This window comes from Chiloscyllium punctatum, chromosome 17, assembly GCF_047496795.1.
Source record: "Chiloscyllium punctatum isolate Juve2018m chromosome 17, sChiPun1.3, whole genome shotgun sequence".
NCBI lineage: Eukaryota > Metazoa > Chordata > Chondrichthyes > Orectolobiformes > Hemiscylliidae > Chiloscyllium > Chiloscyllium punctatum.
The window spans coordinates 92,504,883-92,532,446 of NC_092755.1; the positions used below are offsets into that span (position 1 = coordinate 92,504,883).

At 40.3% G+C, this 27,564-nt stretch overlaps 2 protein-coding genes across 8 annotated transcripts in view; one reads left to right on the forward strand and one right to left on the reverse strand.

Moving 5' to 3' along the window:
- Positions 1–1,984: 1,984 nt before the first annotated feature.
- dao.2 (D-amino-acid oxidase, tandem duplicate 2) lies at positions 1,985–27,269 on the reverse strand. Of its 4 annotated transcripts, none has more exons than XM_072587932.1 (11): positions 27,177–27,269; positions 22,056–22,273; positions 19,830–19,944; positions 19,211–19,287; positions 17,904–17,969; positions 16,066–16,120; positions 15,825–15,926; positions 14,920–15,002; positions 9,550–9,667; positions 9,330–9,428; positions 1,985–5,697 (listed from the first exon to the last, which is right to left on the reverse strand). In XM_072587932.1, the coding sequence occupies exons 2-11, from the start codon at positions 22,247–22,249 to the stop codon at positions 5,572–5,574; spliced, it is 1,035 nt and encodes a 344-aa protein (XP_072444033.1). In that variant the 5' UTR covers positions 22,250–22,273; positions 27,177–27,269; the 3' UTR covers positions 1,985–5,571. The 4 variants fall into 4 exon arrangements, with proteins under 4 accessions (XP_072444033.1, XP_072444035.1, XP_072444032.1 ...); XM_072587934.1 differs by lacking the exon at positions 27,177–27,269 and adding an exon at positions 27,025–27,134; XM_072587931.1 differs by lacking the exon at positions 27,177–27,269 and adding an exon at positions 26,867–27,008.
- The window catches only part of LOC140488125 (protein phosphatase Slingshot homolog 1-like), a 125,304-nt gene continuing 124,853 nt past the window's right edge, over positions 27,114–27,564 (forward strand). For 3 of the 4 annotated variants that reach the window (XM_072587925.1, XM_072587926.1, XM_072587928.1), the window contains exon 1: positions 27,114–27,272. In XM_072587925.1, coding sequence (XP_072444026.1) covers positions 27,210–27,272 — 63 coding nt within the window. In that variant the 5' untranslated portion in view covers positions 27,114–27,209. The remainder of the gene's footprint in view (positions 27,273–27,564) is intronic. The other variant, XM_072587927.1, reaches the window with a different exon arrangement.

The following is a 27,564-nucleotide window of genomic DNA, read 5'->3' on the forward strand; positions in this document are numbered from 1 at the left end:
CTGGACTATGAGGTTGGAAGCTGTGGGTGGGAGATCTTTAAAAAATATATTTTCCGACCTGGGCCGATTCACCCCTCTTTACCCGACCTGGTGATCCCGGATTCCTCCGGGGACACCATATCGATGCCCAGCTTAGTGAGGACACCTGATCGGCATAGTCCGCAGCAGCCCAGAACTCCTGGTCTCAAACATAGTCCGGGAACCCCGCACTGCCCGGTTCTACCTCCTTCCCAAGGATCTCCCACCCACAGCTTCCAACCTCATAGTCCGGGAACCCCGCACTGCCCGGTTCTACCTCCTTCCCAAAATCCACAAGATGACCACCCTGGCTGACCCATTGTCTCAGCATGCTCCTGCCCCACTGAACTCATCTCGAACTACCTTGACACTGTCCTATCCCCCCTAGTCCAGGAACTCCCCACATACGTTCGAGACACCACCCACGCCCTCCACCTCCTCCAATACTTCCACTGACACACTCATTCGTTTGGCCGAACTGGTCCTCACCCTTAACAATTTCTCCTTTGAATCCTCCCACTTCCTCCAGACAAAAGACGTAGCCATGGGCACACGTATGGGCCCCAGCTATGCCTGTCTCTTTGTTGGCTATGTAGAACAGTTGATCTTCCGTAATTACACCGGCACCACTCCCCACCTCTTCCTCCGCTACATTGATGACTGCATTGGCGCCACCTCGTGCTCCCGCGAGGAGGTTGAGCAATTCATCAACTTCACCAACACATTCAACCCTGACCTTAAATTTACCTGGACCATCTCTGACACCTCGCTCCCCTTCCTGGACCTCTCCATCTCCATTAGTGACGACCGACTAGACACTGACATTTTTTACAAACCCACCGACTCCCACAGCTACCTGGATTACACCTCTTCCCACCCTATCTCTTGCAAAAATGCCATCCCGTATTCCCAATTTCTCCGCCTCCGTTGTATCTGCTCCCAGGAGGACCAGTTCCACCATAAGACACACCAGATGGCCTCCTTCTTTAGAGACCGCAATTTCCCTTCCCACGTGGTTAAAGATGCCCTCCAACGCATCTCGTCCACATCCCGCACCTCCGCCCTCAGACCCCACCCCTCCAACCGTAACAAGGACAGAACGCCCCTGGTGCTCACCTGCAAACCTTCGCATCAACCAAATCATCTGCCGACATTTCCGCCACCTCCAAAAAGACCCCACCACCAGGGATATATTTCCCTCCCCACCCCTTTCCGCCTTCCGCAAAGACTGTTCCCTCCGTGACTACCTGGTCAGGTCCACACCCCCCTGCGACCCACCTTCCCATTCTGGCACTTGCCCCTGCCACCGCAGGAACTGTAAAACCTGTGCCCACACCTCCTCCCTCACCTCTATCCAAGGCCCTAAAGGAGCCTTCCACATCCATCAAAGTTTCACCTGCACATCCACTAATATCATTTATTGTATCCGTTGCTCCCGATGTGGTCTCCTCTACTTTGGGGAGACTGGGTGCCTCCTAGCAGAGCGCTTTAGTGAACATCTCCGAGACACCCGCACCAATCAACCAAACCGCCCCGTGGCCCAACTTTTCAACTCCCCCTCCCACTCTGCCGAGGACATGGAGGTCCTGGGCCTCCTTCACCGCCGCTCCCTCACCACCAGACGCCTGGAGGAAGAACGCCTCATCTTCCGCCTAGGAACACTTCAACCCCAGGGCATCAATGTGGACTTCAACAGCTTCCTCATTTCCCCTTCCCCCACCTCATCCTAGTTTCAAACTTCCAGCTCAGTAACTGTCTCCTTGACTTGTCCGGACTTGTCCTACCTGCCTATCTTCTTTTCCACCTATCCACTCCACCCTCTCCTCCTTGACCTATCGCCTTCATCTCCTCCCCCACTCACCCATTGTACTCTATGCTACTCTCTCCCCACCCCCAACCTCCTCTAGCTTATCTCTCCACGCTTCAGGCTCACTGCCTTTATTCCTGATGAAGGGCTTTTGCCCGAAACGGCGATTTCGCTGCTCGTTGGATGCTGCCTGAACTGCTGTGCTCTTCCAGCACCACTAATCCAGAATTTGGTTTTCAGCACCTGCAGTCATTGTTTTTACCTTGTTGCTTTTGCAGGCAGTGCATTCCAGATTCCCACCCCACCTCGGTGAAAAAAATGTCTTTTATTTCCCCTCTAAACTGCCTGCATTTCACCTTAAGGTCCATAAGAAATCAGAAAAAACATAGGCAGTTTGGCCCCATAAGATAGTTTCACCAGTCAATATGTTCTTGACCAAATTAATATTCTTTGTGTTCACTTTACTGCCCTTTCCTCATAAACTTTGATTCTCCTATTGATCAAGAACTTATGTCAGCCTTAAATGTACATAAAGTTTTGCCTCCAAAGCACTGTGACAAGTAGTTCCAAACACACACAACCCTCAGAAGAAATTCCTCCTCATCTCAGTCTTAAACTGGTTCCCCTTTATCGTGAGACTATGCCCTCTGGTCCTAGACTGTCCCAAGAATGGAAACAACCTCTCAGCATCTATCCTGTTGAAACATTTAGTATTCTTAAGGGGCTCAATGAGATCACCTCGTCTAAACTCCAGTTAGTAGAGTCCCAAAATGTTTTGCCTTTGTTCATAAGTCAATCCCTCCATACTAGGAATCATTCTAATGAACCTTCCCTGAACTGTCTCCAATGAAATAAAATATTTCCCTAAATAAGGAGGCCAAAATGGCTTACAGTACTTTGGATGTGGTCTCACCAGCATCTTGTATGTTTGCAGTACAACTTTGACTCATACTCCAAACCCCTTGAAACAAAAGCCAATATCCCATTAGCCTTCCTGATTAACTGCTGCAGCTGTGTGCTAGCTTTCTCTGTTTCATGTACAAGTACTCCAAGTCCGTTTGAGTTGCAGCTTTCTAGTGTTTTTCTCCATTTAATTAATAATCTGCTCTTTTCTTCTCCCTTTCAAAACAAACACCTTCACGTTTTTCTATGACTCCTCATTATGGACCTTTCTACTGAGGGGAACAGATAGTTTTTGTTCACACTGTCCATGCACTTCATAATCTTATACACATCAATCAGATCCCATCAGCATTCTCTGCTCTAAAGAAAACAATACTCGCTTATGCAGCCTCTCTTCATAGCTAACCTACTCCATTCCAGGTAACATCTTGGTGCAGTCCTCACGGCAACACCCCCCAATCCCATCCCATCCCATTCCTGCCCATCCCCACTAAGACGCAATGGTAAACACCACCATCTGAGGTCTTCCTGCTGAAGTTAAATAGGGGCCCGCTCAGTTATTGGACTCTTGTAGTGCCTCAAACGCCTGTAAGAAATGTCTTCAGTTTGTTTGGATACAGTCAAACTCCAATGCTTGTCTGTTTCCTTAATATGCTACTGGACAGGACAGAACACAAACACACACACACACACATTTTTTTATGAATAAAGTATTTTTTAAATTAAAAATTAATTATGCATGACTGATAAAGGCAAGTGTCCCGCATGCCTTCTTAACTATCTTATAATCCTGTTCTGCCGCTTTCAGAAATCTGTGGACAAGCACTCCAAGATCCCTCTGAGCTTCCTAGTGTCCCACAGTTCATAGAGTACTCCCTTGTTTTCTTATTTTGTCTAAAGTGCATCATCTCACATTTACCAGAGTTAAATTTCATCTGCTATTGATGTTCCCAATCCTTCTGTACCCTCCTATAACCTAAGACCATCTCCCTTACTGTCAACCACTTGACCAATTTTCATGTCATCACAGCTAAACTTACTTATCATCCCCCATATTTTCTGTTATATAATTTACATAATATAATAATTCAGTTTTACAAAAACCTTCATTGCTCATTAGACCACCAATTTTGGTGTCATCTGCAAATTTACTAACCACACCTCCTGTATTCACATCCAAATCATTTCTATAAATGACAAAAAGCAGACAAAAATAGCTTGATACTATGAACCACTGCAAATAAAATTCACAGTAGAACAATTTAAATGTAAAAAGTTCTGCAGCTGGTGAGATAATTCAGCTTATGATTAATGCTCATGTGTAAGTTGCAGATTTTTCTCTTTAAAAGAAATTGATTAACATGATGAAAGAATTAGAATACTAATCTTTTCTCCTGTCATTTGTCTGGACAATTTATCATGTCAGACCAAGACAAATTAGGATATCCAGACAGCTTAAAAAGAGCAGTGCTCTGGATCACCTGTCATGTCTGAAATGTAGACTGGAAAGAAAAAAAATCAGCGTTTAAAAAAGTAAGGAACAAAATCACATTAGTATGAATTTGTACCACTGCACTGGGCCACAAAATGATTAACACAGTGATTCCCTACTACAAATTTCCAAAGTTCACCAGCAAGTATCTGGCATGAATTATGTGTACATTTAGCAACAATTTTCAAGTTCTGAAATGGGGTCACAGTGGGAGAAAGCTTGGGAAGCACTATGTTAATGATTTAAAGTTTATTTTCATAACATTTGGGGGTATTAAGTGCTAAAGCCTTTCCATTTTATACTTTAAAAATCTATCTCATTGAACCTTTTAAATGGTTTTATGAACAGGAGTTTCTTTTTCTTAAACAACTGTGAATGGGTTTTTTTCTGAGTAGTCTTACACTTGTCATTGTTACTATATGGTTCACTGGTTCTGCCCACAGTGCATATTTGGTAAACGAGCAGAGAAAGATGGTGGGTTTGCATGAAGGGGTTGGGTAGAACAGGAATAGGCACTGAGGCAGTAAGGGGCCAGGAAGTTGTGTGGCAACATGAGATGGCACTAAATTGAAATGGAGGAGAATGGAAGGCATAGAAGTAGCACAGGTAAAACCTTTTGAAAAGATTCCTGAATCCAGTCTATTGCTCTTGACACCCCCTCCAGAATCTGGCCCAATTCCATGAAAATTGCATGTGCTAGGAAATGCCTATCCTCATACAGGGGTGCAATGGCCTAGTGGTTTTATCTTTAGATTATTAATGCAGAAACTCAGCTAATGTTCCAGGGACCTGGGTTTAAATTGCATCACAGCAGATGGTGGAATTGAATTCAATAGGGAAACAAATAGCTGGACAAATCACTGATAACTGTGAAACCATTGCCAATTATTGAAAAACCCATCTGGCTCACTAATGTCCTTCAGGGAAGGAAGTCCACTATCACCACATGGTATGGCCTACATGTGACTTCTCTCCCACAGCAATGTGTTTGACTCTCAACTCCCCCCTGAAATGGCCTAGCAAGTCACTCCATTCAAGGACAGTTAGGGACAGGCAATTACTACTGGCCAGCTAGTGACGCCCACGTTGCACGAGTGAATAATTAAGAAAAAATAAAATGCAGGGTATGGGTTCACTACCCACAACAATATCCTGTGCCAGTGAAATTTGGAAGTGCCAAGAATGGGGGCAGAATCAGTCTGTCATTTTCAAATATCTTGGGAGGCTTTCCAATTCATGAAAATCTGGGTTAACGAGGAGAAGTTTCTACTTGTTTTGGGGCTATTTATCATCATCATTTGAAAAAGCAGAAGTGACAGCAAGGCAGACAGGTAAGTGTGACTTTGAATCATTACAACCGGGATCTCCAGCTTGGTTTCTTCTCTTGAAGGATCCTTCCAAAGATGTTTGCTACTTCCATGGCACAGCCCCAGTGAATAGTCAGACCATAACCCCCATGACCATAGTTGTGAATCACCTACAAGATCAAGAGACCATGATTAAACTGGAAGATTCTGGTCCTTCTATGCATCAAATCAAAAATATATGATTGGAGATCAACAAATTAGATACTGAAAAAAAAAGAATGGCAAGCTGGAAATTAACAAAACAACAGAAGATGCATACATATACTTGACCATACATTTAGGTGACATAGGTTAAAATTCTGATGTAGTCTCCCTTCCGTTTTAAAGTTTAATTGTGGTTCCTTTTTTTCAGGTTATGATGGTCCCACTTCTGACTTCCACTACTTTTGAATTTATGAAATGCAAGCTGCTATATTCTTCAGTGTTCCTCTTTGGCAAAACCTGGTCAAAATAATTTGAGTTGCAGGTGCCTATTCAGAGTGCTATTTCAGCAATGTACACCAAAAGAAAATCATCTTGAGGCACAACCAAAATAACTCAAAGCAGTTGCGGGCATCACCGCTACAGTTTCCTTGTCTATGCCCTAAGAAGTATGGATCACACGAAGACTCAGAGATAATGTTCTAAGACTAGAGGATGGATTGCAATTGTCTGGAATCAGGAGGAGCATTCAGCTCTGCAAAAAAAAAGATTATTTTACTCACTGCAAGCTCTGACTAAAACAGATGAACTGAGGAGTCCATGTCTACAAAGAGTGCAGGAACCTCATTTCAATATGAAAATGAGCCTGCATCCATTTCAGACAGAGTCTAAGACACCAGTTTAGCAGTGGCTTCAAATCCCATGAAAAATAAGGCATGGGAGTTTGCACTACCAAATATGCCACTGTGCCTAATTCAAGCCCATAATACAAGTACATGATAATTAACTTTATATACTATTTTATTTTGTTTTGTGGAAATTCTGGCAAGTATTTTTCATGAAGTAATCTAATTTTACCAGAAGATGGTGATGTTATATTTTATCACGGTGAACACTGCTGAAATGGCCAGTCATTTACGTATGTAATTTAAACTAAAGACCTCTTTCTGAATAGCTTGCAGGATGATCAAATCTGATGAAATAAAACAAGGGATACTTCAATCAGGAGATGGACAGGAAGGTCGAGTTGGGGGCCATGATTAAATTAGCCATGATCATATTGAATGGTCAACAGGCTGAACGGGCTGAAATTCTCCTATTTCTAACAATCACCCAGTGTGGGAACGGCATATTATTTAAGTGTTCCATATCCCTCGCACCATCCTTCTAAAACTTTATTTAACTTAGTTTCTTCAACCAGCCTGTTGGAAAAGTTACAAATGTTCTTTCTTGTCAGGAGCCTGCAGGGGAGTCTCTCAGACAAAAGCTAACATCCCTATTAACTGATAAGGACACCAGATCTTTAAGCACAAATCTTTCATCACAGAAACACTGACTGATATTCTCTATTCCAATTACAAGAATTGCAGAATGATTTTAAAATTCAAAATCTTATGACGATGCTGTTACTTTAACAAGGTCACTTTGTCCTCAATTTTATTCAAGAGAGGTCGTAAAGGCAGAGGTGTCAAAATGTCTGGGCAAGAGCCTAATTTAACAACGACAGGGGAGTGGCCAGTTTTCCCACTTCAGGATTTTTCTAGTTTGGTTTAGCTATAACAGTAAGAAGCTGCAGCAGTGGAGAAAGGTTCCAAGCTTCAGCAAATGGTTCCTGACTGGCTTTTTATCTGATGTCTCTTTGGAAATGTTTTCCTCATCCTGTAAAAACTGATGTCTGAATTTACCTATTGCCAAGGAATGTGTTTATGGGTGTTGCAGGAATTGAAACAGTTGCTCAGTTAAGTTGTTATATTAAGTTAGTTGAGTTTTCAACTAGTTAAGTTATTCTAAATTCTGTTTTCTTTTGTTTGTCTTTCAACTATAATGTTTAAATAAATTTTGTTTTGCTTAAAACCAAGTGGGTTGACCAGCGGGAACACTCCTGGAATATCCACTGCACACCTACCTTTAAAATAAAAAATTAGGGTCTAGGCTACCTTCTTAAAATATTTTGAGGAGGTCTGGCCTGATGCATAACATGTACAACCTCTAAAAGTGTTCTTCATTTCCAAAGGAAAGCAAATTCACTTGAATCTTTGCATTGCCTTATATACCGTGGTTCTAAGATCAGGAAACCGAGATTGAGATTGCTTCTCTCGGGGACAGTTTCAGGACCTGGAAACAGTCATTTGTGATTTTGCTTCTGGCAGTGAATTAATGACCAAAGACCAGGTTCTCAATCTAATTAAGGATGGTGGGTGAGCTCAAAAAGCTGGAGGGGTATTTAGAGGCAACAGGCCCTTCGGTCCAACAAGTCCACACCGACCCTCCGAAGAGCAACCCACCCTGACTAATGCACCTAACACTAAGGAAAATTGAGCATGGCCAATTCACCTGACCTGCACATCTTTGGACAGTGGGAGGAAACCAGAGCACGCAGAGGAAACCCATGCAGACATGGGGAGAACGTGCAAACTCCACACAAACAGTTGCCCAAGGTGGGAATTGAACCCGGGTCTCTGGTGCTGTGAAGCAGTAGTGCTAACCACTAAGCCACCATACTGCCCAAAGAGCTAGGTTTCTCAGATAGATAGGCACCAAGGGCTGGAGTGAATAATTTGCTTCTCCAATTACATTTTGAATAAGTTTACCTCACTCCCTTTGTTTTCCTCCTTTCTCATTTTTGAATTTTAGTTCTTGTAACACTGTCACTGTTAAGCAGTACTTGTTATTGCCAGTTGAGTGACTTTTACATTGGTTTCTCCCAAATGCAAGGGGTGGTAATGGCGTCATCTGTGGCTTCTGGATAAAGGATCCAGGAGGAAGAGTCAGATACTGGTGTTTGTGGTCAATACAATAAAATTTAAAACAATCTCAAACTCTTTTGCTGCCTAATTCAACCCATGGATTTCAATCTGTTAAACAGTAAAGAGGATGAATGTTGAAGGTAATGGATGAGTGCCAGACAAGCAGACTACTTCATCTCTGGTCTCAAGATTCTTGAGTGTAACTGGAATTGCAGCCAGCTGGATAAAGGAAGACAATTCCATCACATTCCTGGCTTATGACTTAGAGTGACAAGAAATAAGTTAGTCCATGCAGAATTCATAATTTTTAACATTATCTTGTAGGCACCAAATTTATACGGTTGGTTCAATTTGGTTAATGGTCACCCCAAGATGTTGATAGTGCCATTGAAAGGCAGGAGATGGTTAGGTTCTCTCTAGTTGGAAACAGTCATTCCCTACCAATAGCAAATGTTACTTGCATCTTATCAGCCAAGCCTGCATGTTCTGCAAGTCTTGCCCATATGGACATGGACTTCTTCAGGTATAATGAAAGGTGCTGAACATGGTGCAAGTATCAGCAAACATCCTTAATTCTGCCCTTGTGATGGGGGGGGTTAGACCTAGTACACTACAAGAACCTGCTGCAGTGATGTTCTGGGATAAGATAATTTACCTCTGGCAACCAGCAACATCTTCCTTTGTGCTTGGCACCGAGCACATCATCTCACTGATTCAAATTCTGCTAGGACTCCTTGATGCCACACATGATCAAATTTAAGCCAAGAGCAAATATTCTCACCCCACCTCCAGAGTTTAAATCTTTTATCCATGTTTAAATCTTAAAATTTATTCTTTCTGTTTTGGTGTCATACCTCAAATTTCTTTGGCCCTGTATTAAAGATTTGTCGCTCTATTCGAATCCTGTTCCGGGTAGGTCGAAGTCCAGTCCAGTCTTCGACAATCTTGGCATTCTGAAAAAAATTATTTCCTTAATGAATTGACAGGCATTCATATAGATGGCTTCCACATGTTTATTATTCTCCACATGAATTCTGATTTCCAATATAGTGGAATAAAATGTTTAGAACCAACCTTCAGACTAGGTACAAGCTTGCATCCACCTTCCCACACTATGTTGTGGTCTTTGGGATCATTCTCCTCATTCCAATTCCCAAGTTGGAAGATTCCTCCCACAGTTACTAATTTGCTTCTAAAATTTAAAAAAAAACAGCAAAACTGACTGCAAGGCAATTTTCGAGTTGAAGATGGCACTCAACTTTGTGAAATGGCAATGGTTAAAATATTGGTTACAGTCGAGCATATACTTTCTAGTCAATGTTTTATTCCACTTTACAAATCACAGAACTCCAAGAACACATTTGGTTGCCCATATACAATTTTTCTCATCAAGTGCTCGCCAAATTATCACCTGTTCTCTTGTTTCAATTCATCTCTGCATCCTTGCGGGATCCTACTTGATAATTACAGATTTTTAAATCTTTTTGAAGTAAAATGCGAAGAGATTATATTACTGTTTCCTTTATTTAGTGCCCATTACAGTTCCAAACATCCTTTTTCTAGTATTTCTAATATTTTTTGGAACTTGCTCCTTTCTTCTGAAGACAAATAGCTACAATCTCAATGTGCAGTCTTTTTAAATTCATGCATTTTGGTTAATGCCAATCCACAGGTTTTGCTGCTGAATTCCTTTTTAAGAGTTTCTTCTAATATCATTGATAAGAAAAGTACCACATCAACCACCTCAACAAGAGTTTCTGCTGCTAGGTACTTCTCAGAACTCTTTTGATCTTTTTAGCTTCTCAAATTTTCCTCGCTTTTCTAAAAGGGAAAATATAAACCCTCCTGTATTGGAGAACCCATCAGAGAGGTCGCATCAGTAAGATTTCATATTCCTGGCATCTTTCAATGATGGAAATTTCAATATACAATGCTGCAACTTAATTTTTTTAAGAAAACTTTCGTTCACTTGAATAATATCATCTGCATGAGGTTTTCATTGCTGTACTTAACAAAAAATAAACTGTCATCTTGCCTTGTTTGGATGTTGAACTATTTCAGCTGCCCAATTAGTCTTTGCAATTACGACAGTTCAGTTGTGAAAGCCGCTGCATCTTTTTGAGGCACTACTTTGACTAACTGCAATGGGGCTAACATTTTCTAAATAAGATTGCTGATGCTGAGCAACACTTGATCATTCTGCCTGATAGCCAGTCCATGTACTTAAAAGCCATTGAAGTCTGACTTTAAATTTTGAATTCTGTTTTCAGCCCGTTTATGAAAAATGTTTACAAATTCAATGCTCTCACACCATAGTATACAGCATGAAAACAGACCTTTTGGTGCAACTCATCTGCACCAACCAGACATCCCAATCCGACCTAGTCCTATTTGCCAGCATTTGGACCATATCCATCTAAATCCTTCCTATTCGCATATACATATCGATGCCTTTTAAATGTTCTAATTGTACTCACCTCCAACATTTCCTCTGACAGCTCGTTCCAGACATGCAACTCCCTCTGCTCAAAACTTACCCCTCAGGTCCCTTTTAAATCTTTCCCCTCTCACTTTCAAACTATGACCTCTAATTTTGGACTCCCCTACTCTGGGGAAAAGATCATGGCTCTTCATGATTTGATACACCTCTATAAGGTCACACCTCAGTGTCTGACGCTCCAGGGAAAAACACCCAGTTCACTCAGCTTTTCCTGGTAGCTCAAGCCCTCCAGTCCTAGTAACATCCTTGTAAATCTTTTCAAGCTTAACAACATTCATCCTAAAGAAGGGCAAACAAATTATATGCAGAAATGCAAAAGTGGCCTCACTAATGTCCTGTAAAACCACAACATGACATCCGGACTCCTACACTCAATGTTATGACCAAGGAATGCAAGCTTGCCAAACACCTTCTTCAACACCCTGTCAACGAGTGACTCCACTTTTAAGAAATTATGCACCTGTAACCCTAGGTCTCTTTGTTCACCAACACATCCCAGGGCCCTACCATTTACTGTGTAAGTCCTGCCCTAGTTTGCCTTACCAAAATGCAACAGCTCACATTTATCTAAATTAAACTCCATCTGCCATTCCTCAGTTCACCTGATCAAGGTCCCACTGTACTCTGAGATATAGGTCCATTACTGTCCATCACACCACCTATTATGGTGTCATCTGCAAACCGACTAAACATACCTCCTACATTCACATCCAAATCATTTACATAAACTGACAAAAAGCAGACAAAATAAAAAATTGAACATCCATCATAAAGGTTCCTGAAAGCTGCCCTTCATGGTGCCAGTAAATCATGATAGGGTCTAGTTTCAACTGAATACAACCGGATTTTATTAAGACAGTCCTTACTGGGGAGTACCAGACTCTATAGATAGCATTTAGGTCATGTATGAATTCACTTAACTTAATGTCCATTCTGCATAGGATTCCTCTTTAGAAGGGTGAAGAACTCTTCCCTTTTAAGCTGACCTCTCTGCAGAAATGCAGATTTAATGCCAATTGACCCCATCTCTAAACATCTGTTTTCCATAAAACCAAGAAAATTTTTTTAATTGTTGGGTGAAATTTTAGGTCAATCTATTCTTTTATCTTGGTGCCCCAACTTACCTTCAAAATATCATGTCACTATCCTTGCTTTAAACTTATATATCTGTAATGATATACCTATTCCTCGAAGTCCTGTTTGCTATGTGCCACGTCTGTCACAGACAAAAGTTCTCCCTGCTTTGCAATTTTTGCTCTTTGGCAGCTTTTATTCATTTGTCTACTAATTGGTGTCTCTAATCAGACAAACTGCCAAATGCAAAGGTTTGATCCTCATAGCTTGCAACTTATCGTCGAAAGGTACCTGGTTCCTCATCACATTCTACAAGTTCTTTAGAATATGCATATTCATAATCCATACGCAGCAACTTTTAAAAGTATGCCCAACCTGTTTCCCATGCTGTACAATTATTATCATCTCTACAATAACCTTTCTCTTTCCCACCACCTGCCTCCAACCTGATATCTCCCACTCATGCCAGCCTATCTTAAGCATATAACAACTTACCTGGTCCCTTGCCACCTTTTGCACTGGCAACTTGCCTGACCTGTCACTTTACCTACCTAACACCCTACCCCATCACCTTAAACTCACACCAACTTATGTACTTATCCTTTCACAGAAGCTGTGAAAAAAGGGAACATTGATTGCCTTCTGATATTCCTTCTGTTACGAGTGAGCTTTAGACTGGAAGTACAGTTCAGCATTTCTGAAGGAACCAAATTGGCATCTCTTGTCAGAAATGTGAAGCTCTGTTGTTCATAGAGTTATAGAGCTGTACAGCATGAAAACAGACCCTTCAAACCTACTCATACGTGCAGACCAGTTATCCCAAATTAATCTAGTCCCATTTGCCAGTCATTGGCCCATATCCCTCTAAACCCTTCCAATTCATATATCTATCCAGATACCTTTTAAATATTGTAATTATACCAGCCTCCACCACTTACTCAGGCAATTCATTTCATACACGAGCCACCTTCTGCATGAAAAAGTTGTCCTTTAGATCCCTTTTAAATCTTTCCCCTCTCACCTTAAATCTATGCCCTCTAGTTTTAGACTTCCCTACTCTGGGGAAAAGACCTTGGCTATTCAACCTATCTATGCCTCTCACGATTGTATAAATTTCTATAAGGTCACCCTCAGCCTCTGACCCTCCAGGGAAAATAGCCCCAAAAAAGAAGTGAAGTGACAATCTGCACATGATTGTCACTCCTCAGAAAATCTAACCTATTATGCTCAAATTTGCACCATATCTCTAAATTCATAATTACCAAATTATCCTCTTTATCAATGAGAAATTTTGTCATTCATTCAAATGTGACCCCTTTCCATTATGCTATCCACAATTTTTTTCTAATCTTACTAAGTATTATCATTGACTGACAAAATCTGGTTGCCAAATCTACAAAAGTATAAAATGAAAATATGTTTTCTTCGTTTCAACCTTTTAAAATCCATAAAACCGAACCTCAAGTTGCAAATATTTACGACTGATGCATTTGCCCTGGATCACACAGGCATCCAGTAGCTCCATATCCTGAAATCACATTATAAGTTCATAAGATATTGTAGCAGAATTAGGCCATTCAGCCCATTGAACCGGCTCCACTATTCGATCATGGCTGATATGCTCCTCAACCCCATTTTACTGCCTTCTCTTCACATCCCTTCAACCCATTACCAATTAAAAGTCTGTCTAACTCCTCTTTAAATTTACTAACTGTCCCAGCATCCACCATACTTTGGGGTAGCAAATTCCACAGATGCACAACCCTTTGGAAGAAGCAATTTCTCAACTCTGTTTTAAATTTGCTACCCCTTACCCTAAGATGATGACCTCTGATATTAGAATGCCCCACAAGAGGAAGCATCCTCTCCACATCTATTTTACCACACCTTTTATCATCTTGAATACCTCAGTTTGATCTCCCCTCATTCTTTTAATTCCACAGAATATAGGCCGAAACTGTTCATTCCTTGCCTTGACATCTTTAATCATCATTTATAGTTAAGATCCCTTCTAAAGTCAACAGATTTTATCATGGATAGAAACTTTATCGTCACTTACAGGACCTTACAAATACTAATAAATAACCCTTGTTTTTAAAAGAAAAATGAGAAAAAAAACCACTCACCCAGCAATCATTTACCTGTTTCATTGTGACATCACACTTTGATGCTGTCTCTCAAATTGATCACTTCACAGACTGAGACCTTGCTCCAGTTAACTATTTAACTCTAACCCTTGTCACAAAAGTTTAGTTGATAGACAGTTCATTATTTGGGAATCAACAAATCCTGAGTCTTTGTTCATCAAGTACCCCAGCTATTCTGAAGGTTACACATAAACTACGAAAAGATACAATATAAAGAGGATTGATACTTTTCAGCAGGGAAAAAAGTAAAGGTTGAAAGTTGCTGTTTTTCATATTTCATAGCTTGATTGCACCCATCAACATCAGTACAGGGGAGGATAGATCAAAAAATAAAGAAGGGGCTTATCCGGAATTGAAGGAAGACTGCTTTGTCATTGCTTTGTTCTGTGAACAAAATTCTTTCTGGATTAGCATCTTTATAGACCCAAGAATAACTAGCTTATAAAGCTCTCTGTCACAGCCCATTTTTAGCTATATATTCAAATAAAATGTTGAAAAATAAATGTAGGAGAAGCAATAGAGCTGAGGGGGGGAAGAAGGTCAGAAATAATCAAAATCAAAAATCATGTTGTCCAACAGGTAAAAAAGCAAGGAAAAATTCAAGAGGACCGACTATCAGAACATTTATTTATTTTTTCCATTCAGACAAAATGCTCCCTTATCAAGGTTCGTAATAGTTACCATTGTAGTTATCAGTCCTTTAAATGGTTTGTTTATACTTACCCTGGTATAATATATGGTTTGGAATAAATTCCAGCCCTTTGATCATGTGAAATAATGAAGTGCTTTATCCATGGTGCATAAACCTGAAGATTTTAAATAGATGTGAGATTAAATGACTAAAATATTAGCTAACCTGAAACAAGTGAAAAATATTGTATAACTGTATTTTAAATATATTGGGAGCAATTCTAGGACTGTGGTAAATTATTTGCCAAATTATTACTACTATACACGAAAATAGCAATCTAATATTCAGATATTTTCAGCAGTGTTAATGCAGGATACATTTTTACTCAGTTTTAAAATGGTATTTTTGTGGAATAAAATTCCAATTAACCCAACTGTAGTGGGTGAATTCAAGTAAATTAAACTGCAAAAGGAATATTTTGCTAGCATGGTTTCCCATGCATCAGGTGATTTCAGATCAGTATTTATGCCAATACAGATTTGGCACTCCCATTGCTTTCAGTAAAGACAGTCTGATATATATTCTGTTAGTGCTAACTTGCACATTAACACAACTATCACACATAGTGTATTAAGTGCAAGGGTGTTAGACACCAAAGAATTCATGGAAACTCAGCATTCTAGTTACAGATACATATTGAGAAATGTCTTCGTGAAAGCTTTTGAAAAGACTTCACAGTGGTACAAACTTGATTAAAGACAAAACAACTGCAGATGCTTTGTCCTGATGCTGCCTGGCTTGCTGTGTTCTTCTAGCCTTCTGCTTGACAACCTTGGAATCCAGCATCTGCAGGTTTTTTGTCTCTAAGTGAAAAAAGTGCTCTTTTGGCACTCACTTGGTATTTGTTGTGAAGAATTAATGAAATGGGAAAAGACGAATGATCACTTATTCTTCTGATTCCCCCAGTGATTATAAGATGTAAAGTAAACTCACTCACCTTTATGATCTGTCCTCGAGCAGGTATCAGTTCTGGGTCTGGCTGCAGCTCTTGTGCTCGAATGCCCGTACAATTCACTACCACATCAAAATCTGGAGATAACTACCAAAGATACTTTGTTTTATACATGTATGTGTAAGAATACACTAATATCCCAAAACATAGATATACAAGCAGCATAATGATGCATAGAAATGTATCTCAGAGATTATATGTCATAAAATCAATCAATCAAGAATACCTCCTGGAAGGAATGTATTTTCTTTTGGACAAACCAGACTCCGTGTTCTTTTAACCTTAAATAAACAAAAAATGCCTGTGAACTTTGTCACTGGAATCCTTACCATTGCTTCAAATTGTATTTCTATGTATTTATAGAATATCTACAGTACAGGAATAAACTTTACGCTATCTCTACTAAAAAGTAACCATCTCATATTTTCTTTGTTATTCAATGCTTTCTAGCTGCAATAGGACTCATGAGAAATCACTGTTGAAGGCACTACAGTCACTGAACAAAGAACAAAACAGCACAGGAACAGGCCCTTCAGCCCTACAAGCCAGCACCAACAAACTTTGCCCTTCCATAGTAAAACTGTTTTCACATATAGTATCTATATCCCCCTATTTCCTTCATATTCATGTATTTGTCCAGGTGTTTCTTGAATGCTGCTTTTGTGTCTGCTTCCACTACCTCCTCTGGCAGCACATTCCAATCATTCACCATACTTTGTGTGAAAAACTTGCGTCACACATCTCTTTTAATCCCCCCCACCCACCACCTTGAACCAGTGTCCCCTAGTAACTGACCCCTCCAGCCTGGGAAAAAGACTCATACTTTCCCACTCTATCCATGCCATTCACAATCTTATAATCTTCTATCAAGTCACCCTTTAACCTCCTGCCTTCCCATGAAAACAAACCCAGTCTACCCAAACTTTCTTCATAGCCAAAAGCCCCCATACAAGGCAATATCCTCGTAAACTGTTTCTGCATTCTCTACAAAGCATCCATATCCTTCTGGTAGTGTGGTCACCAGAACTGCATGCAATATTCCAAGTGTGGCCTAACTGAAGTTCTAAAAAGCTGCAGTATAACTTGTCTATCCTCATATTCAATGCCCCTTCCAGTGAAGGTAAGCTTGCCACAGGGCTTTTTAAAAAAAATACTTTATCTACCTGCGCTGCCCCCTTCAGTGATATGTGGACCTGTACACCCAGATCCCTCTGCATATCAATACTCCTAAAGGTTCTGCCATTCACTGTATAATTTCCACCTGTACTTGATTTTCCAAAATACATCACCTCACATTTGTGTGGATTAAATTCCATCTGCCACTTTTCTGCCCATGTCTCCAACTGATCTACATCCTGCTGATAATCCTCCTCATTATCCGCAACTTCACCAATCTTTGTATTGTCCACAAACTAATTAGACCAGCCACATTTTCCTCCAAATCATTTATACAGACCATGAACAGCATAGGTCCCAGCACTGGTCCCTGTGGAACACCAGTAGTCTGGACCTTTCATCCCAAAAAGCATCCTTCTACTCTGTCTCCTATGACCAAGCCAGTTCTGTATCCATCTTGCCAGCACGCCCCGATACCATGTGACTCCACCTTTTGTGCCAGTCTGCTATGAGGGGCCTTGTCAAAGCTTTACTGAAGTTCATGCAGACAACATCAACCACTTATCCCTCAATTATCTTCGTCACCTGCTCAAAAAACACAATCAAATTTATGAGGCATGACATTCCCCATAAAATACCATGCTGTCTATTGTTAATGTCTACTTGTTTCTAATTGCATATAGACCTTGTCCCTGAGAATCATTTCCAATAATTTCCCTACCACTAATGTGAGGCTTATAGACAGTTAATCTTGGGCGTTTACGGCAATGGCTCCCAATTCAGAAACGGGATAGAAGAATTCTCCATTAGATAAAACCTTAAATGAAGGCTTAATTTTATTTTGCGGCATGTACCGTTGTCCTCAAAATAACGGAGATCCTCAAGCATGAATTGAAAGCTGGTTAAATATGAGCAGAAATAATATGGATAAAAAGGATTATTTATTACCTCTCCATCAACCATGGTAAGTAGCTCTTTCCCTCCAACATTAGTGCAGTGTTAAACCATCCATGGCTGTAAAACAGAGAACATCCCTAAGTGAGAAGCTGATTTGCTGGTTTTAGGGTCGGTCCAAAACTCAGTGGTGGGCAAGATTTATTCAGTATATGAAACTGTAGACCTCACGATTTATGAAATTTTTGCAATTTCATTACATGTAGGAAACAGAGGACATGGTTCCTCAACTTGTTTCACTGTATTTTTTCTTGCAGTGAGACACTAAACTCACATGTTTAAAATGACATGTATAATTTTAGGAAGAATGCCATGTTCAAATCCCTCCGTGTCTTCATTCCTCTTCATGTAATTTCTTCCTGCCTTAAAGGTCTTGGAGATTTCAGTGCCTTTACAGCTGGTGTCATGTACATGCCCAATTTCCACCACTCACCGCTGTTCTGGTCCTGACTGCTGAAATTCAATTTCTAAAACTCTCTGCATTGAGACTACTTCCCTCTTGCTGAATATTCTACTTAAATCTTAGCTCTTTGGCTAATGTTTTTGGACCATTTACTCTAAGACAGAGTTTATGCTTTGAGTCCTATGACCTTTTTTTTTTAGAACTTACAGCATCCAGGAACAAGTTGCATTTAAGTTGCTGAATGGTAGGTGGTTTAGAGCAGTATCTAGGAGAATACTTCTTTACCTATGACTACTAACAGGATTTAGCAGGAGAATTAATTATTAAGCTTTGTATTTTGTCTTATAATAAATAAATCCTAGTTTCAAAAGTACTAAAGCCAGAAAGTACTGATAGTTTAACGTTTAAATGAAGAAGGAGCACAATTTTGCACGTAGCTGATTACTCTGGTCTGTTCAGATAAGAAAGGGCCCAAAATACAAATTAATTTCTCCTCTGAAAACATATGCCTTAAAAACATTGAATTGAATGGGAACTCAGGCACAGTGGCTGCAAATTACTTTTCCTTAAAGGAGTAGCTGCTGCATCACCTGTTCAACTATAATGACCAACCTACATGAATTGGAGTTTAGCACTATCAGCATGGTCAGCAGGTAGGTGTTTGGAAAAAGGGTCATCGATAATCCTACACATTACAAAATTGAAAATGAGTATTGCTAACTTGGATTAATAGTTTTAACTTTCATTGCTGATCACCTGCACTAAAAGATCGTCCACCTGGAGTTCAAACCAATGTCCATGGATAAATTAGAGATGGTTTAACTTTAGATTCAATTTCTGCATTCCAGGAACACACTAATACCACTATCTGCAAAAACATTTTAGGGAAAATAAATACCTAAATCCAGGAAACAATTTGAGTTCTTCTTCTGTCAAATGTCTAAACCCCAAAACAGCATCTTTCCAGGATGGGTCCTGTGAAGAAAAGTGAAGAAAAATGAATAAAGAATGTTAGATTAATTTTCCTCAAGTCCTGAAATGTTACAATCACACAAATTAATTTTTGTTTCCTTACCATAATCTCAATTGATAACAGATAAAGTGTGTGAGTATTGATAAACAAAACTATATTCCATTGGGCTACGTTTCCGTTTACCTAGCTTTCTGAGATTAGTGGTCATTGGGACAGGTCCACTGACATTTAGAATGATGTAGGTGTAGAATGATATTAAGACGGAGCCAATAAGTTTCCTGTATGAGTTTAGATCAATGCTCATATTTAGAAAGAGCAGGTTGCTGTGTACTGAGTGTGTCCCTGGTGCTGTGAGGCAGCAGTGCTACCACCATTAAAATTGAGAAGTTAAATCTCAAGAAATAGAAAGAACACATATCCACAAAGATTATGTTCACTAATCCTTCATGATACATAACAGAAATACAATTACAAGGCTGCAAAGAGCACAGTGGGAAGACAATTGTTTTAATTAAACATGTTCATATTTGGAATAAATAGTTACCAGCAGTGGTTCTTTGAAGATGTTGTATCCAGACTGCAAAAACAAGCCCATCTCATTGGCATCAGGTGAATTCACATACTTCAGAAGGTATTCAAATGTTTCCTTGTTCCATTTGCTGCAGTTAAAACATAAGGAAATATGACACAATCCATGGTTACACTCAAGCAATGTCGTAAGTAAATGTTTACCAACTGTAGAACATTTCAATAGTGTAAAAGAGAAAAAAATGAAGTAAATATTAAACTACTATGACAGCATATTATTCAAATTACCATAGGGACCACATCTATATTTATACAATAGCACCAAGATCAAGGGGTGGATTTCACAGCACCCTAACCTCCCCCTTTCCTAAGCTAAAAACCCATTGCCACTGTGCTAAGATGAAGTGGAGCTGACCCACAACAATAACACTGTACAAGAACCTTAATAAGGGAAGTGTGAGACTTCCACTCATCAGGGAAAGGAAGTTCCATCTTAGCACCCCATCAAGCTGATTGGTTTTGCCTCAGGAGAACCAGAAGAGAATAGTCATCACTAGGCCCACAAGCAGTTTTCAGGAAGATAAAATGGATAGCAAACTTATGCAATTCCAGAAATTTCCAGGCATGGCTGAGAGACTCTGAGGAGAGGGTGGAAATAATCACGCATGATGGATGAGGGGACAAAGGCAGTGCACCATTTTGGGAGAGGAGGAGGGGGTACCATTATAGGTTAAGAAAGCTGTCAAAAATAATGTCTTCCTTCCTGCCTGTCATTAATCTGTGCAGTGAAAACTCCCAGTTGGTCACCTTCCATCTGTCTTCATCTCCCCACAGACTGAAATATTTTAGTGTGGATCAAATAAGGCCCTTGGTGGCAGTTAATTGTCCACTTAAGGGCCTCAATAGGCTGAAAGACAGGCAGACACCAGGTTGGCAACCCATTTAATTTACAAGCCCCCATCCCTGACTTCAAATACACCGGTGGGGCTATAGTTCACTATGAGTTCTATTCTACTGCAGTTATTGAGTATAAGTGTAAACTGCTACAGGTGCACAATTCTTTATCCGAAATGTTTGGTTGGGACCAGCTGGTTTTTGGAATTCTGAAATTCGAAAAATTCTGAATAAGTGACAGTTTGACGGTGAAATTTGAAAAAAATCTTACCGGAGGAGCAGACTCACCGAGTAAAACGGGCCTTGAGACAGAATTGAGGTCTGCTAGTGCTGGGTCACATTTCCCCCCCTCCACCACCACCATGTCGCATTTGAGTGACATGCATCGAGTGGGTGTCAACCTGGGTTAACTGTTTGCAAGCCAAACAACCTTGTTAATGAGAAAAAACATTCACAAAAAAACCTTTGGACTTTGGAGCTTTTCGGATTTCGGATAAAGGGTTGTTTACCTGTACTAACTTTCTTTAAAGGGCTTCAAAGCTCAAAGCGGAGCCCTGCAATATCATAATATGCAGCAATTCACTTAACCATGTAATGTGACGACATGAGTTTATACTTTTTCTTCTTCAGATTTTCTTGGCTTGGCTGTGCACACAAAGGAGAGACCATAAAGCCTATAAACTCACTAAATAAAGGCAGGTCAGTTAGAAGCAGAATTATAGCATAACAAAATATTATGTAGTTTACTGAAACTCATTTATGTACTATAATAAATCTCACATTATGGTACTTTTGGACTCAGTCTAGACCTTTCTGCAAAGAATTTTTAGTTTAAGTTTTCTTTTGTAAAAAATCTTCTAGTTCTTTCAAAATAACAAAAACCAAAAGAATGGGGCTTTCCACCTGGCTAACTAATGAGTGATTAAGGTTTGGTTTGTCAGTCTGAGCTAGGCAGTAGTTACAGATTTTACACTTGAGCTTGGTGAATCTGAGTTTACAGAAAAAAAAACTGCTTGGATTGCTGCTCCTGCTCACTATCCAGAAACCTCGGTAAAAAGTGGGGAGGACAGAATTATAACTGGTTGCAAGGCTCAAAATAATAAGCCAATGATTGTAATCACTCATTAATAATATTCAACCAGAAAGCTTCTAACACCAATGCAATTAAATCCTCACAACAGCCGAAATCTTTAGATAAAGAAAAAAGTAAAAATATAGGAAATAGTAAATACTAAATATAGTAAATACTAAAACATAAGATAAAACTGCTGCATGAAACCTCCATCATTTTTAATTGTCATGTAATGGAATGCATTTCTATTTCTGATTTCCTACTGTTTTCTCTTACACTTCCTCTGGGATTCCTCGATCTAGCACATATGGTTGCCATAATCCTGCGGCTCCATCGCTTGTAGTATGCGGCGTAAACTGATCTGCGTAAACCACAATATTCAATGGTTTGACTACAGAGTGAAAGCGTTCAATGATGCATTGAGCTGTAGACAAACCAATCACACCAGCACCAATCACTGCAACTTGCATTTTCTTGTGTCGATCATCTAATGTCTGAAATAAAACAAATACAGACAGATCAAATAAAGTGTTCCAGCAGAGGTCTGATTTTAGTCTCTCGTGTTCAGAAAATAGCTTTTGACCTTTCCTTCTCCAATACAGTAACCATTATATAAATTATTAACCAACCTGTTTGCAAGGCCAATAACAGTCTCTGGCATAACATACTTTTAGATTAGATTATTGATTATCACTTCAGTGCAGTAGTGAGGCATTGGTACAGAATCATAAATGAGGCTCACACTATTCTCTCAAGTAAGATCCCATGGCATAATTTTGAAAAACAGCATAGATTTGTTTTATCCAAGAGATATTGTTGTCATTGGCAAGGTCTGTATTTGTTGCCCATCTCCAATCACTGCTTAAACTAAAATAAAAACAAAGCTGTAAATCTTAAAGTGCTAGAGAAATTCAGCAGGTCTGGCAGCATAGTCCAGTGACCCTTTATAAGGGAGGACTCTTCAGGTTCTTGTGATTGTTTGTCAGGCTCACTGGATTTGAAACGTTAACTCTGTTTATCTCGCTACAGATGCTGTCAGACTTGCTGAGTTTCTCCAGCACTTTGTATTTTTACCCCTTGAACTAAGCAGCTTGCTAGGTCATTTCAGAGTGCAGTTAAAAGCCAATCACATTATTATGTAACAACAACAGAAATCGATGGAGAAACTTAACGAATCTGGCAGCATCTGGGGAAAGAAGGCAGATAACGTTTTGAGTCCAGTGACCCTTCAGAATACATATGGCTGGATGTTTGGAGTCACATGTAGGCCAAATTATGGCAGATTAAAATACATTAACGGACCTCAGTGAATAAATGAGTCTTTATAACAATTAATGAGAGTTTCTAGTTCACTATTACTGAGACTAGTTTTCACTTCCAGAAGGAACTTAAAGTCCACTAACTAGCATACTGGGATTGAACCCCTGCCACCAGAGCATTAGCTTGGGCATCAGGATTAATAGATTATTCTGTCTACATCTCTACTCGTACTCATCTCTCCACCAACATCACAGATACATATCTGGTCATTATCACTGCTGCTTGTGGAACCTTGATGTGAGTAAAATAGCTGCTGTATTTTCTAGAAAGGTACTTTGTTTGCTGTAAAGTACTTTGGAACATCCTTTATATTATAGCTATATCAAAGTCTGCATGAAATGGACTATATAAATTCAAGCTAGATATCCATACGATATTATAAACAGATTAATTACTAGAATTGTGTTGTGTATTGAAAAACAAACTACTGTGCGCTAACAGAGTGCTGGAGAAACTCTAAAGAAGGGTTATTCCACCCAAAATGTTAACTCGGAGTCAGAGATGTACAGCATTGAAACAGACCCCTCGGTCCAACCGTCCATGCCGACCAGATATCCCAACCCAATCTAGTCCCACCTGCCAGCAACCGGCCCATATCCTTCCAAACCCTTCCTATTCATATATCCATCCAAATGCCTCTTAAATGTTGCAATTGTATCAGCCTCCACCATTTCCTCTGTCAGCTCGTTCCATACACGTACCACCCTCTGTGTGAAAAAGTTGCTCCGTAGGTCTCTTTTATATCTTTCCCCTCTCACCCTCAACCTATGCCCTCTAGTTCTGGACTGCCCGACCCCAGGGAAAAGACTTTGCCTATTTATCCTATCCATGCCCCTCAGAAATTTTGTAAACCTTAAGGTCACCCCTCAGCCTCCGACGCTCCAGGGAAAACAGCCCTAGCCTGTTCAGCCTCTCCCTGTAGCTCAGATCCTCCAAACCTGGCAACATCCTTGTAAATCTTTTCTGAACCCTTTCAAGTTTCACAACATCTTTCCGATAGGAAGGAGACCAGAATTGCATGCAATATTCCAACAGTGGCCTAACCAATGCCCTTTACAGACGCAACATAACCTCCCAACTCCTGTACTCAATACTCTGACCAATAAAGGAAAGCATACCAAACACCTTCTTCATTATCCTATCTACCTGCAACTACACTTTCAAGGAGCTACGAACCTGCACTCCAAGGTCTCTTTGTTCAGCAACACTACCTAGGACCTTACCATTAAGTGTATAAGTCCTGCTAAGATTTGCTTTCCCAAAATGCAGCACCTTGCATTTATCTGAATTAAACTCCATCTGCCACTTCTCAGCTCATTGGCCCATCTGATCCAGATCCTGTTGTAATCTGAGGTAACCCTCTTCGCTGTCCATTACACCTCCAATTTTGGTGTCATCTGCAAACTTACTAACCGCTCTCATAAATCATTTATGTAAATGACAAAAAGTAAAAGACCCAGCACCGATCCTTGTGGCAACTCCACTGGTCACAGGCCTCCAGTCTGAAAAACAACCCTCCACAGCCACCCTCTGTCTATACAGATGCTGTCACATTTGCTGAGTTTCTCCAGAAAGAAAAACAGAAATTACTCTGGCAGCATCTGTAGAGAGAAAAACAGAATTGATATTTCAAGTCCAATGACCCTGACAAAGGATCACAAGACCCTGTCCTCTTAATTTGCCTAGCAAACTGTTTTGTTCAAGGGTTGAAAACAAACGTGGCAAATCCAGCAGCATTTAAAATCCAGTGAGCCTGACAAATGATCACAAGAAACTAAAGGATCATAACTCCATGATAAAGGGTCACTGGACTCAAAATGTTAATTTCACATTTCTCTCTGCAGATGCTGCCAGACCTGCTGAGTTTATCAAGAAATTAAAACAGAAATTGCTGGATAAACTCAGCAAGTCTGACAACATCTGTGGAGAATGAAATGAGTTAATGTATCAAGTCTGGTATGACTTCTTCAGAACGAAGAACTAAATTTGACTGTCCTCGCTCTGCTTGGGTTCCTGAAATTACTGGCTTGCATGTCACTGTGTAATTAGCTGCAAAGAGAAACAACTCATGTTGTCTTTTCTCTCTATAGAGAAGGACCTCCTACCAGTGATACAGCTGAGATCTTGAATGTAATGTATAAGGATTTCAGGGCATGGCCAAGTATCTTATCACTGTGAAACAATTAATCTGTTTGGAACAGAAATCCTGGTTGAAACTGATTGGCTGGTTTTTCCAAGATCTTTTGTACATCTCACAACATGTTTGTTAAATATCTGACAGCTTTCCAGATGGTGAAAGCATGATGTTGTAAAGAATGCATAATGTAAAACTAGGGGACTCAACAGAGCATACCGTCACACTACTGTGTTAACACAATGTTATTCCAGTTACACCTCCTTCCTGGATTAAAAAAATCATACAACACCAGGTTATAGTTCAACAGGTTTAATTGGAAGCACACTAGCTTTCGGAGCACCGCTCCTTCATCAGCTGGTTGTGGAGGACACAATTGTAAAACACATAATTTATAGCAAAAGTTCACAGTGTGATGTAACTGAAATTATACATTGAAAAATACCTTGATTGTCTGTCGAGGCTTTCATCTGTTCAAATACCACGATAGCTTCACTTTTTTCACGTGTAAATCACAAAACTTTTTTTTAAAAAGTTACTTCTCAGATTAACTGTAACAATTGGTGTTAGCTAGATAATATGTTGAAGGTGTTTGCCCCCTGTGTTCTCTGCCTGTGCAATGATGTTTAGATTGATTCTAATCTAAAAAGTGAGATAATGGAGTTTTACATGAATTTATATGAAAGACTCAACAGACAATCAAAGTATTTTTCAATGTATAATTTCAGTTACATCGCACTCTAAACTTTTGCTATAAATTCTGTGCCTTGCAATTGTGTCCTCCACAACCACTTGATGAAGGAGCGACACTCCGAAAGCTAGTGTGCTTCCAATTGAACCTGTTGGACTATAACCTGGCGTTGTGTGACTTTTAACTTTGTACACCCCAGTCCAATACTGGCATCTCCAAATCATGACTTCTTCCTGGAGACTTTGTTTCTGTCTGTTTGATGCTTCTCAACCACAAAACTGAAAAAAAAATTTTGTTAAGGGCTTCAAGGGACTTCAGGCCAATATACATTTAACCAACCGTTCTCGATATTCTGCTCAGTTTGACAGAGGTGACAAATTCAACACATCATCTGAAGTGAGTGTGCAGCACAAAGTGTCAATGCTCAAAAATAAAGGACTGTCCATTTAACAAGAGGAGGACTTACTTTTCTTAAAGAGAGTTAACAGTGTTTGAAACCTCTTTCTCAAAAGAGGGTGAAAACAGAGTCCTTGAATATTTTTAAGTAGAGGTAATTAGATTCTTGATAAGGATCGGTTGGCATGTTCGTGGCGAGTAGGTCAGAACGAAGAGTTAGCAGGTTGGCCATGATCTTACTGAGTGTCAGAACAGAGACTCGTGCTCCTAATCCATACATTTGCATAAATTTCAGTTCATACGAGACAAGATTCTAAAACAATCAATATCGAATTATGCATAAAGAACCCACAGTGATGTGAACAAAAAATGGTCTATCACCCAACGTTAACTAGCTACTCCTTTAGAAAGTTCAGACCCACATCTTCGCCATAATCCGCTCTTCCCTGGGCCATACCCTGTTCGGCAAGATTTCCCTGTCTTTTGTTTTGGGAAGACATACTGATTATAGACAAACAGGCTCACAGGAAGCGAAAACAAGATCACCTCCAAAGGACAGGAGGTATTTAATTCCCAGACCACTCTCCCTCAACCTCGTAGCCGACCGTCTCTCTTTCTGCCCGGGGGCCCATGCGCTTTTCTCGTTGGCGAGAGGGTGCGCGCGCTCTTCCCATGGGTGCACAGGCGGGCGCTCGCTCACTTACTCACTCACTCCCTTCCCTGTCTCTGGGTGGGCGCGCGCCTCGCTTTCGCGCATCCACATCCCCTCAGCGCTTCGCGCGAGCCGTGCTAACGTTTCTAACGGTCCGGGTAATCAATCAGCCCCGCCTCCGGGCCTCAGCCTCCCGCATTTCACCTGCCGGGGTGCGATCTTTGCTCGCCTTTCCTGATGGCCTTGGTTACGGTGCAACGCTCTCCGACCCCGAGCGCCTCCTCCAGTCCCAGTGTCTCGGTGAGTCCGCTATGGGCGTCAGCATCTTCTGGGCTAATGGCTTCCATTAGGGCCGATTGGACTAGCTAGGAATCTGGGAATGTACCAGGCCGCATGCGGGTATGATCGTTATACCCGAAACAGAAATATTTTATATTGCAAGTGTTGTTTTGAAAACTGTTAAATTAGAATCAAACTTGTGCGCAATCAGAGGGAAGCTACTTTCCTTTCACAATATTATTTATTGTTATTAGGATTGTGCCCGCGGTTTTTGTTCAGCAATAAAGGTGTTAAAGTTGGCACTGAGAAAGGG

Excerpts from the sequence above, each read along its gene's own strand:
- dao.2 (XM_072587932.1), bottom strand. The coding sequence starts at position 22,249 with ATGCAAGTTGCAGTGATTGGTGCTGGTGTGATTGGTTTGTCTACAGCT. Across the intron at positions 17,970-19,210 it reads AAATTGTTTCCTGGATTTAG|CCATGGATGGTTTAACACTG; the intron begins GTATTTATTTTC and ends TCTGTTTTACAG. Across the intron at positions 5,698-9,329 it reads CAGGGCCAAAGAAATTTGAG|GTGATTCACAACTATGGTCA; the intron begins GTATGACACCAA and ends TTGATCTTGTAG.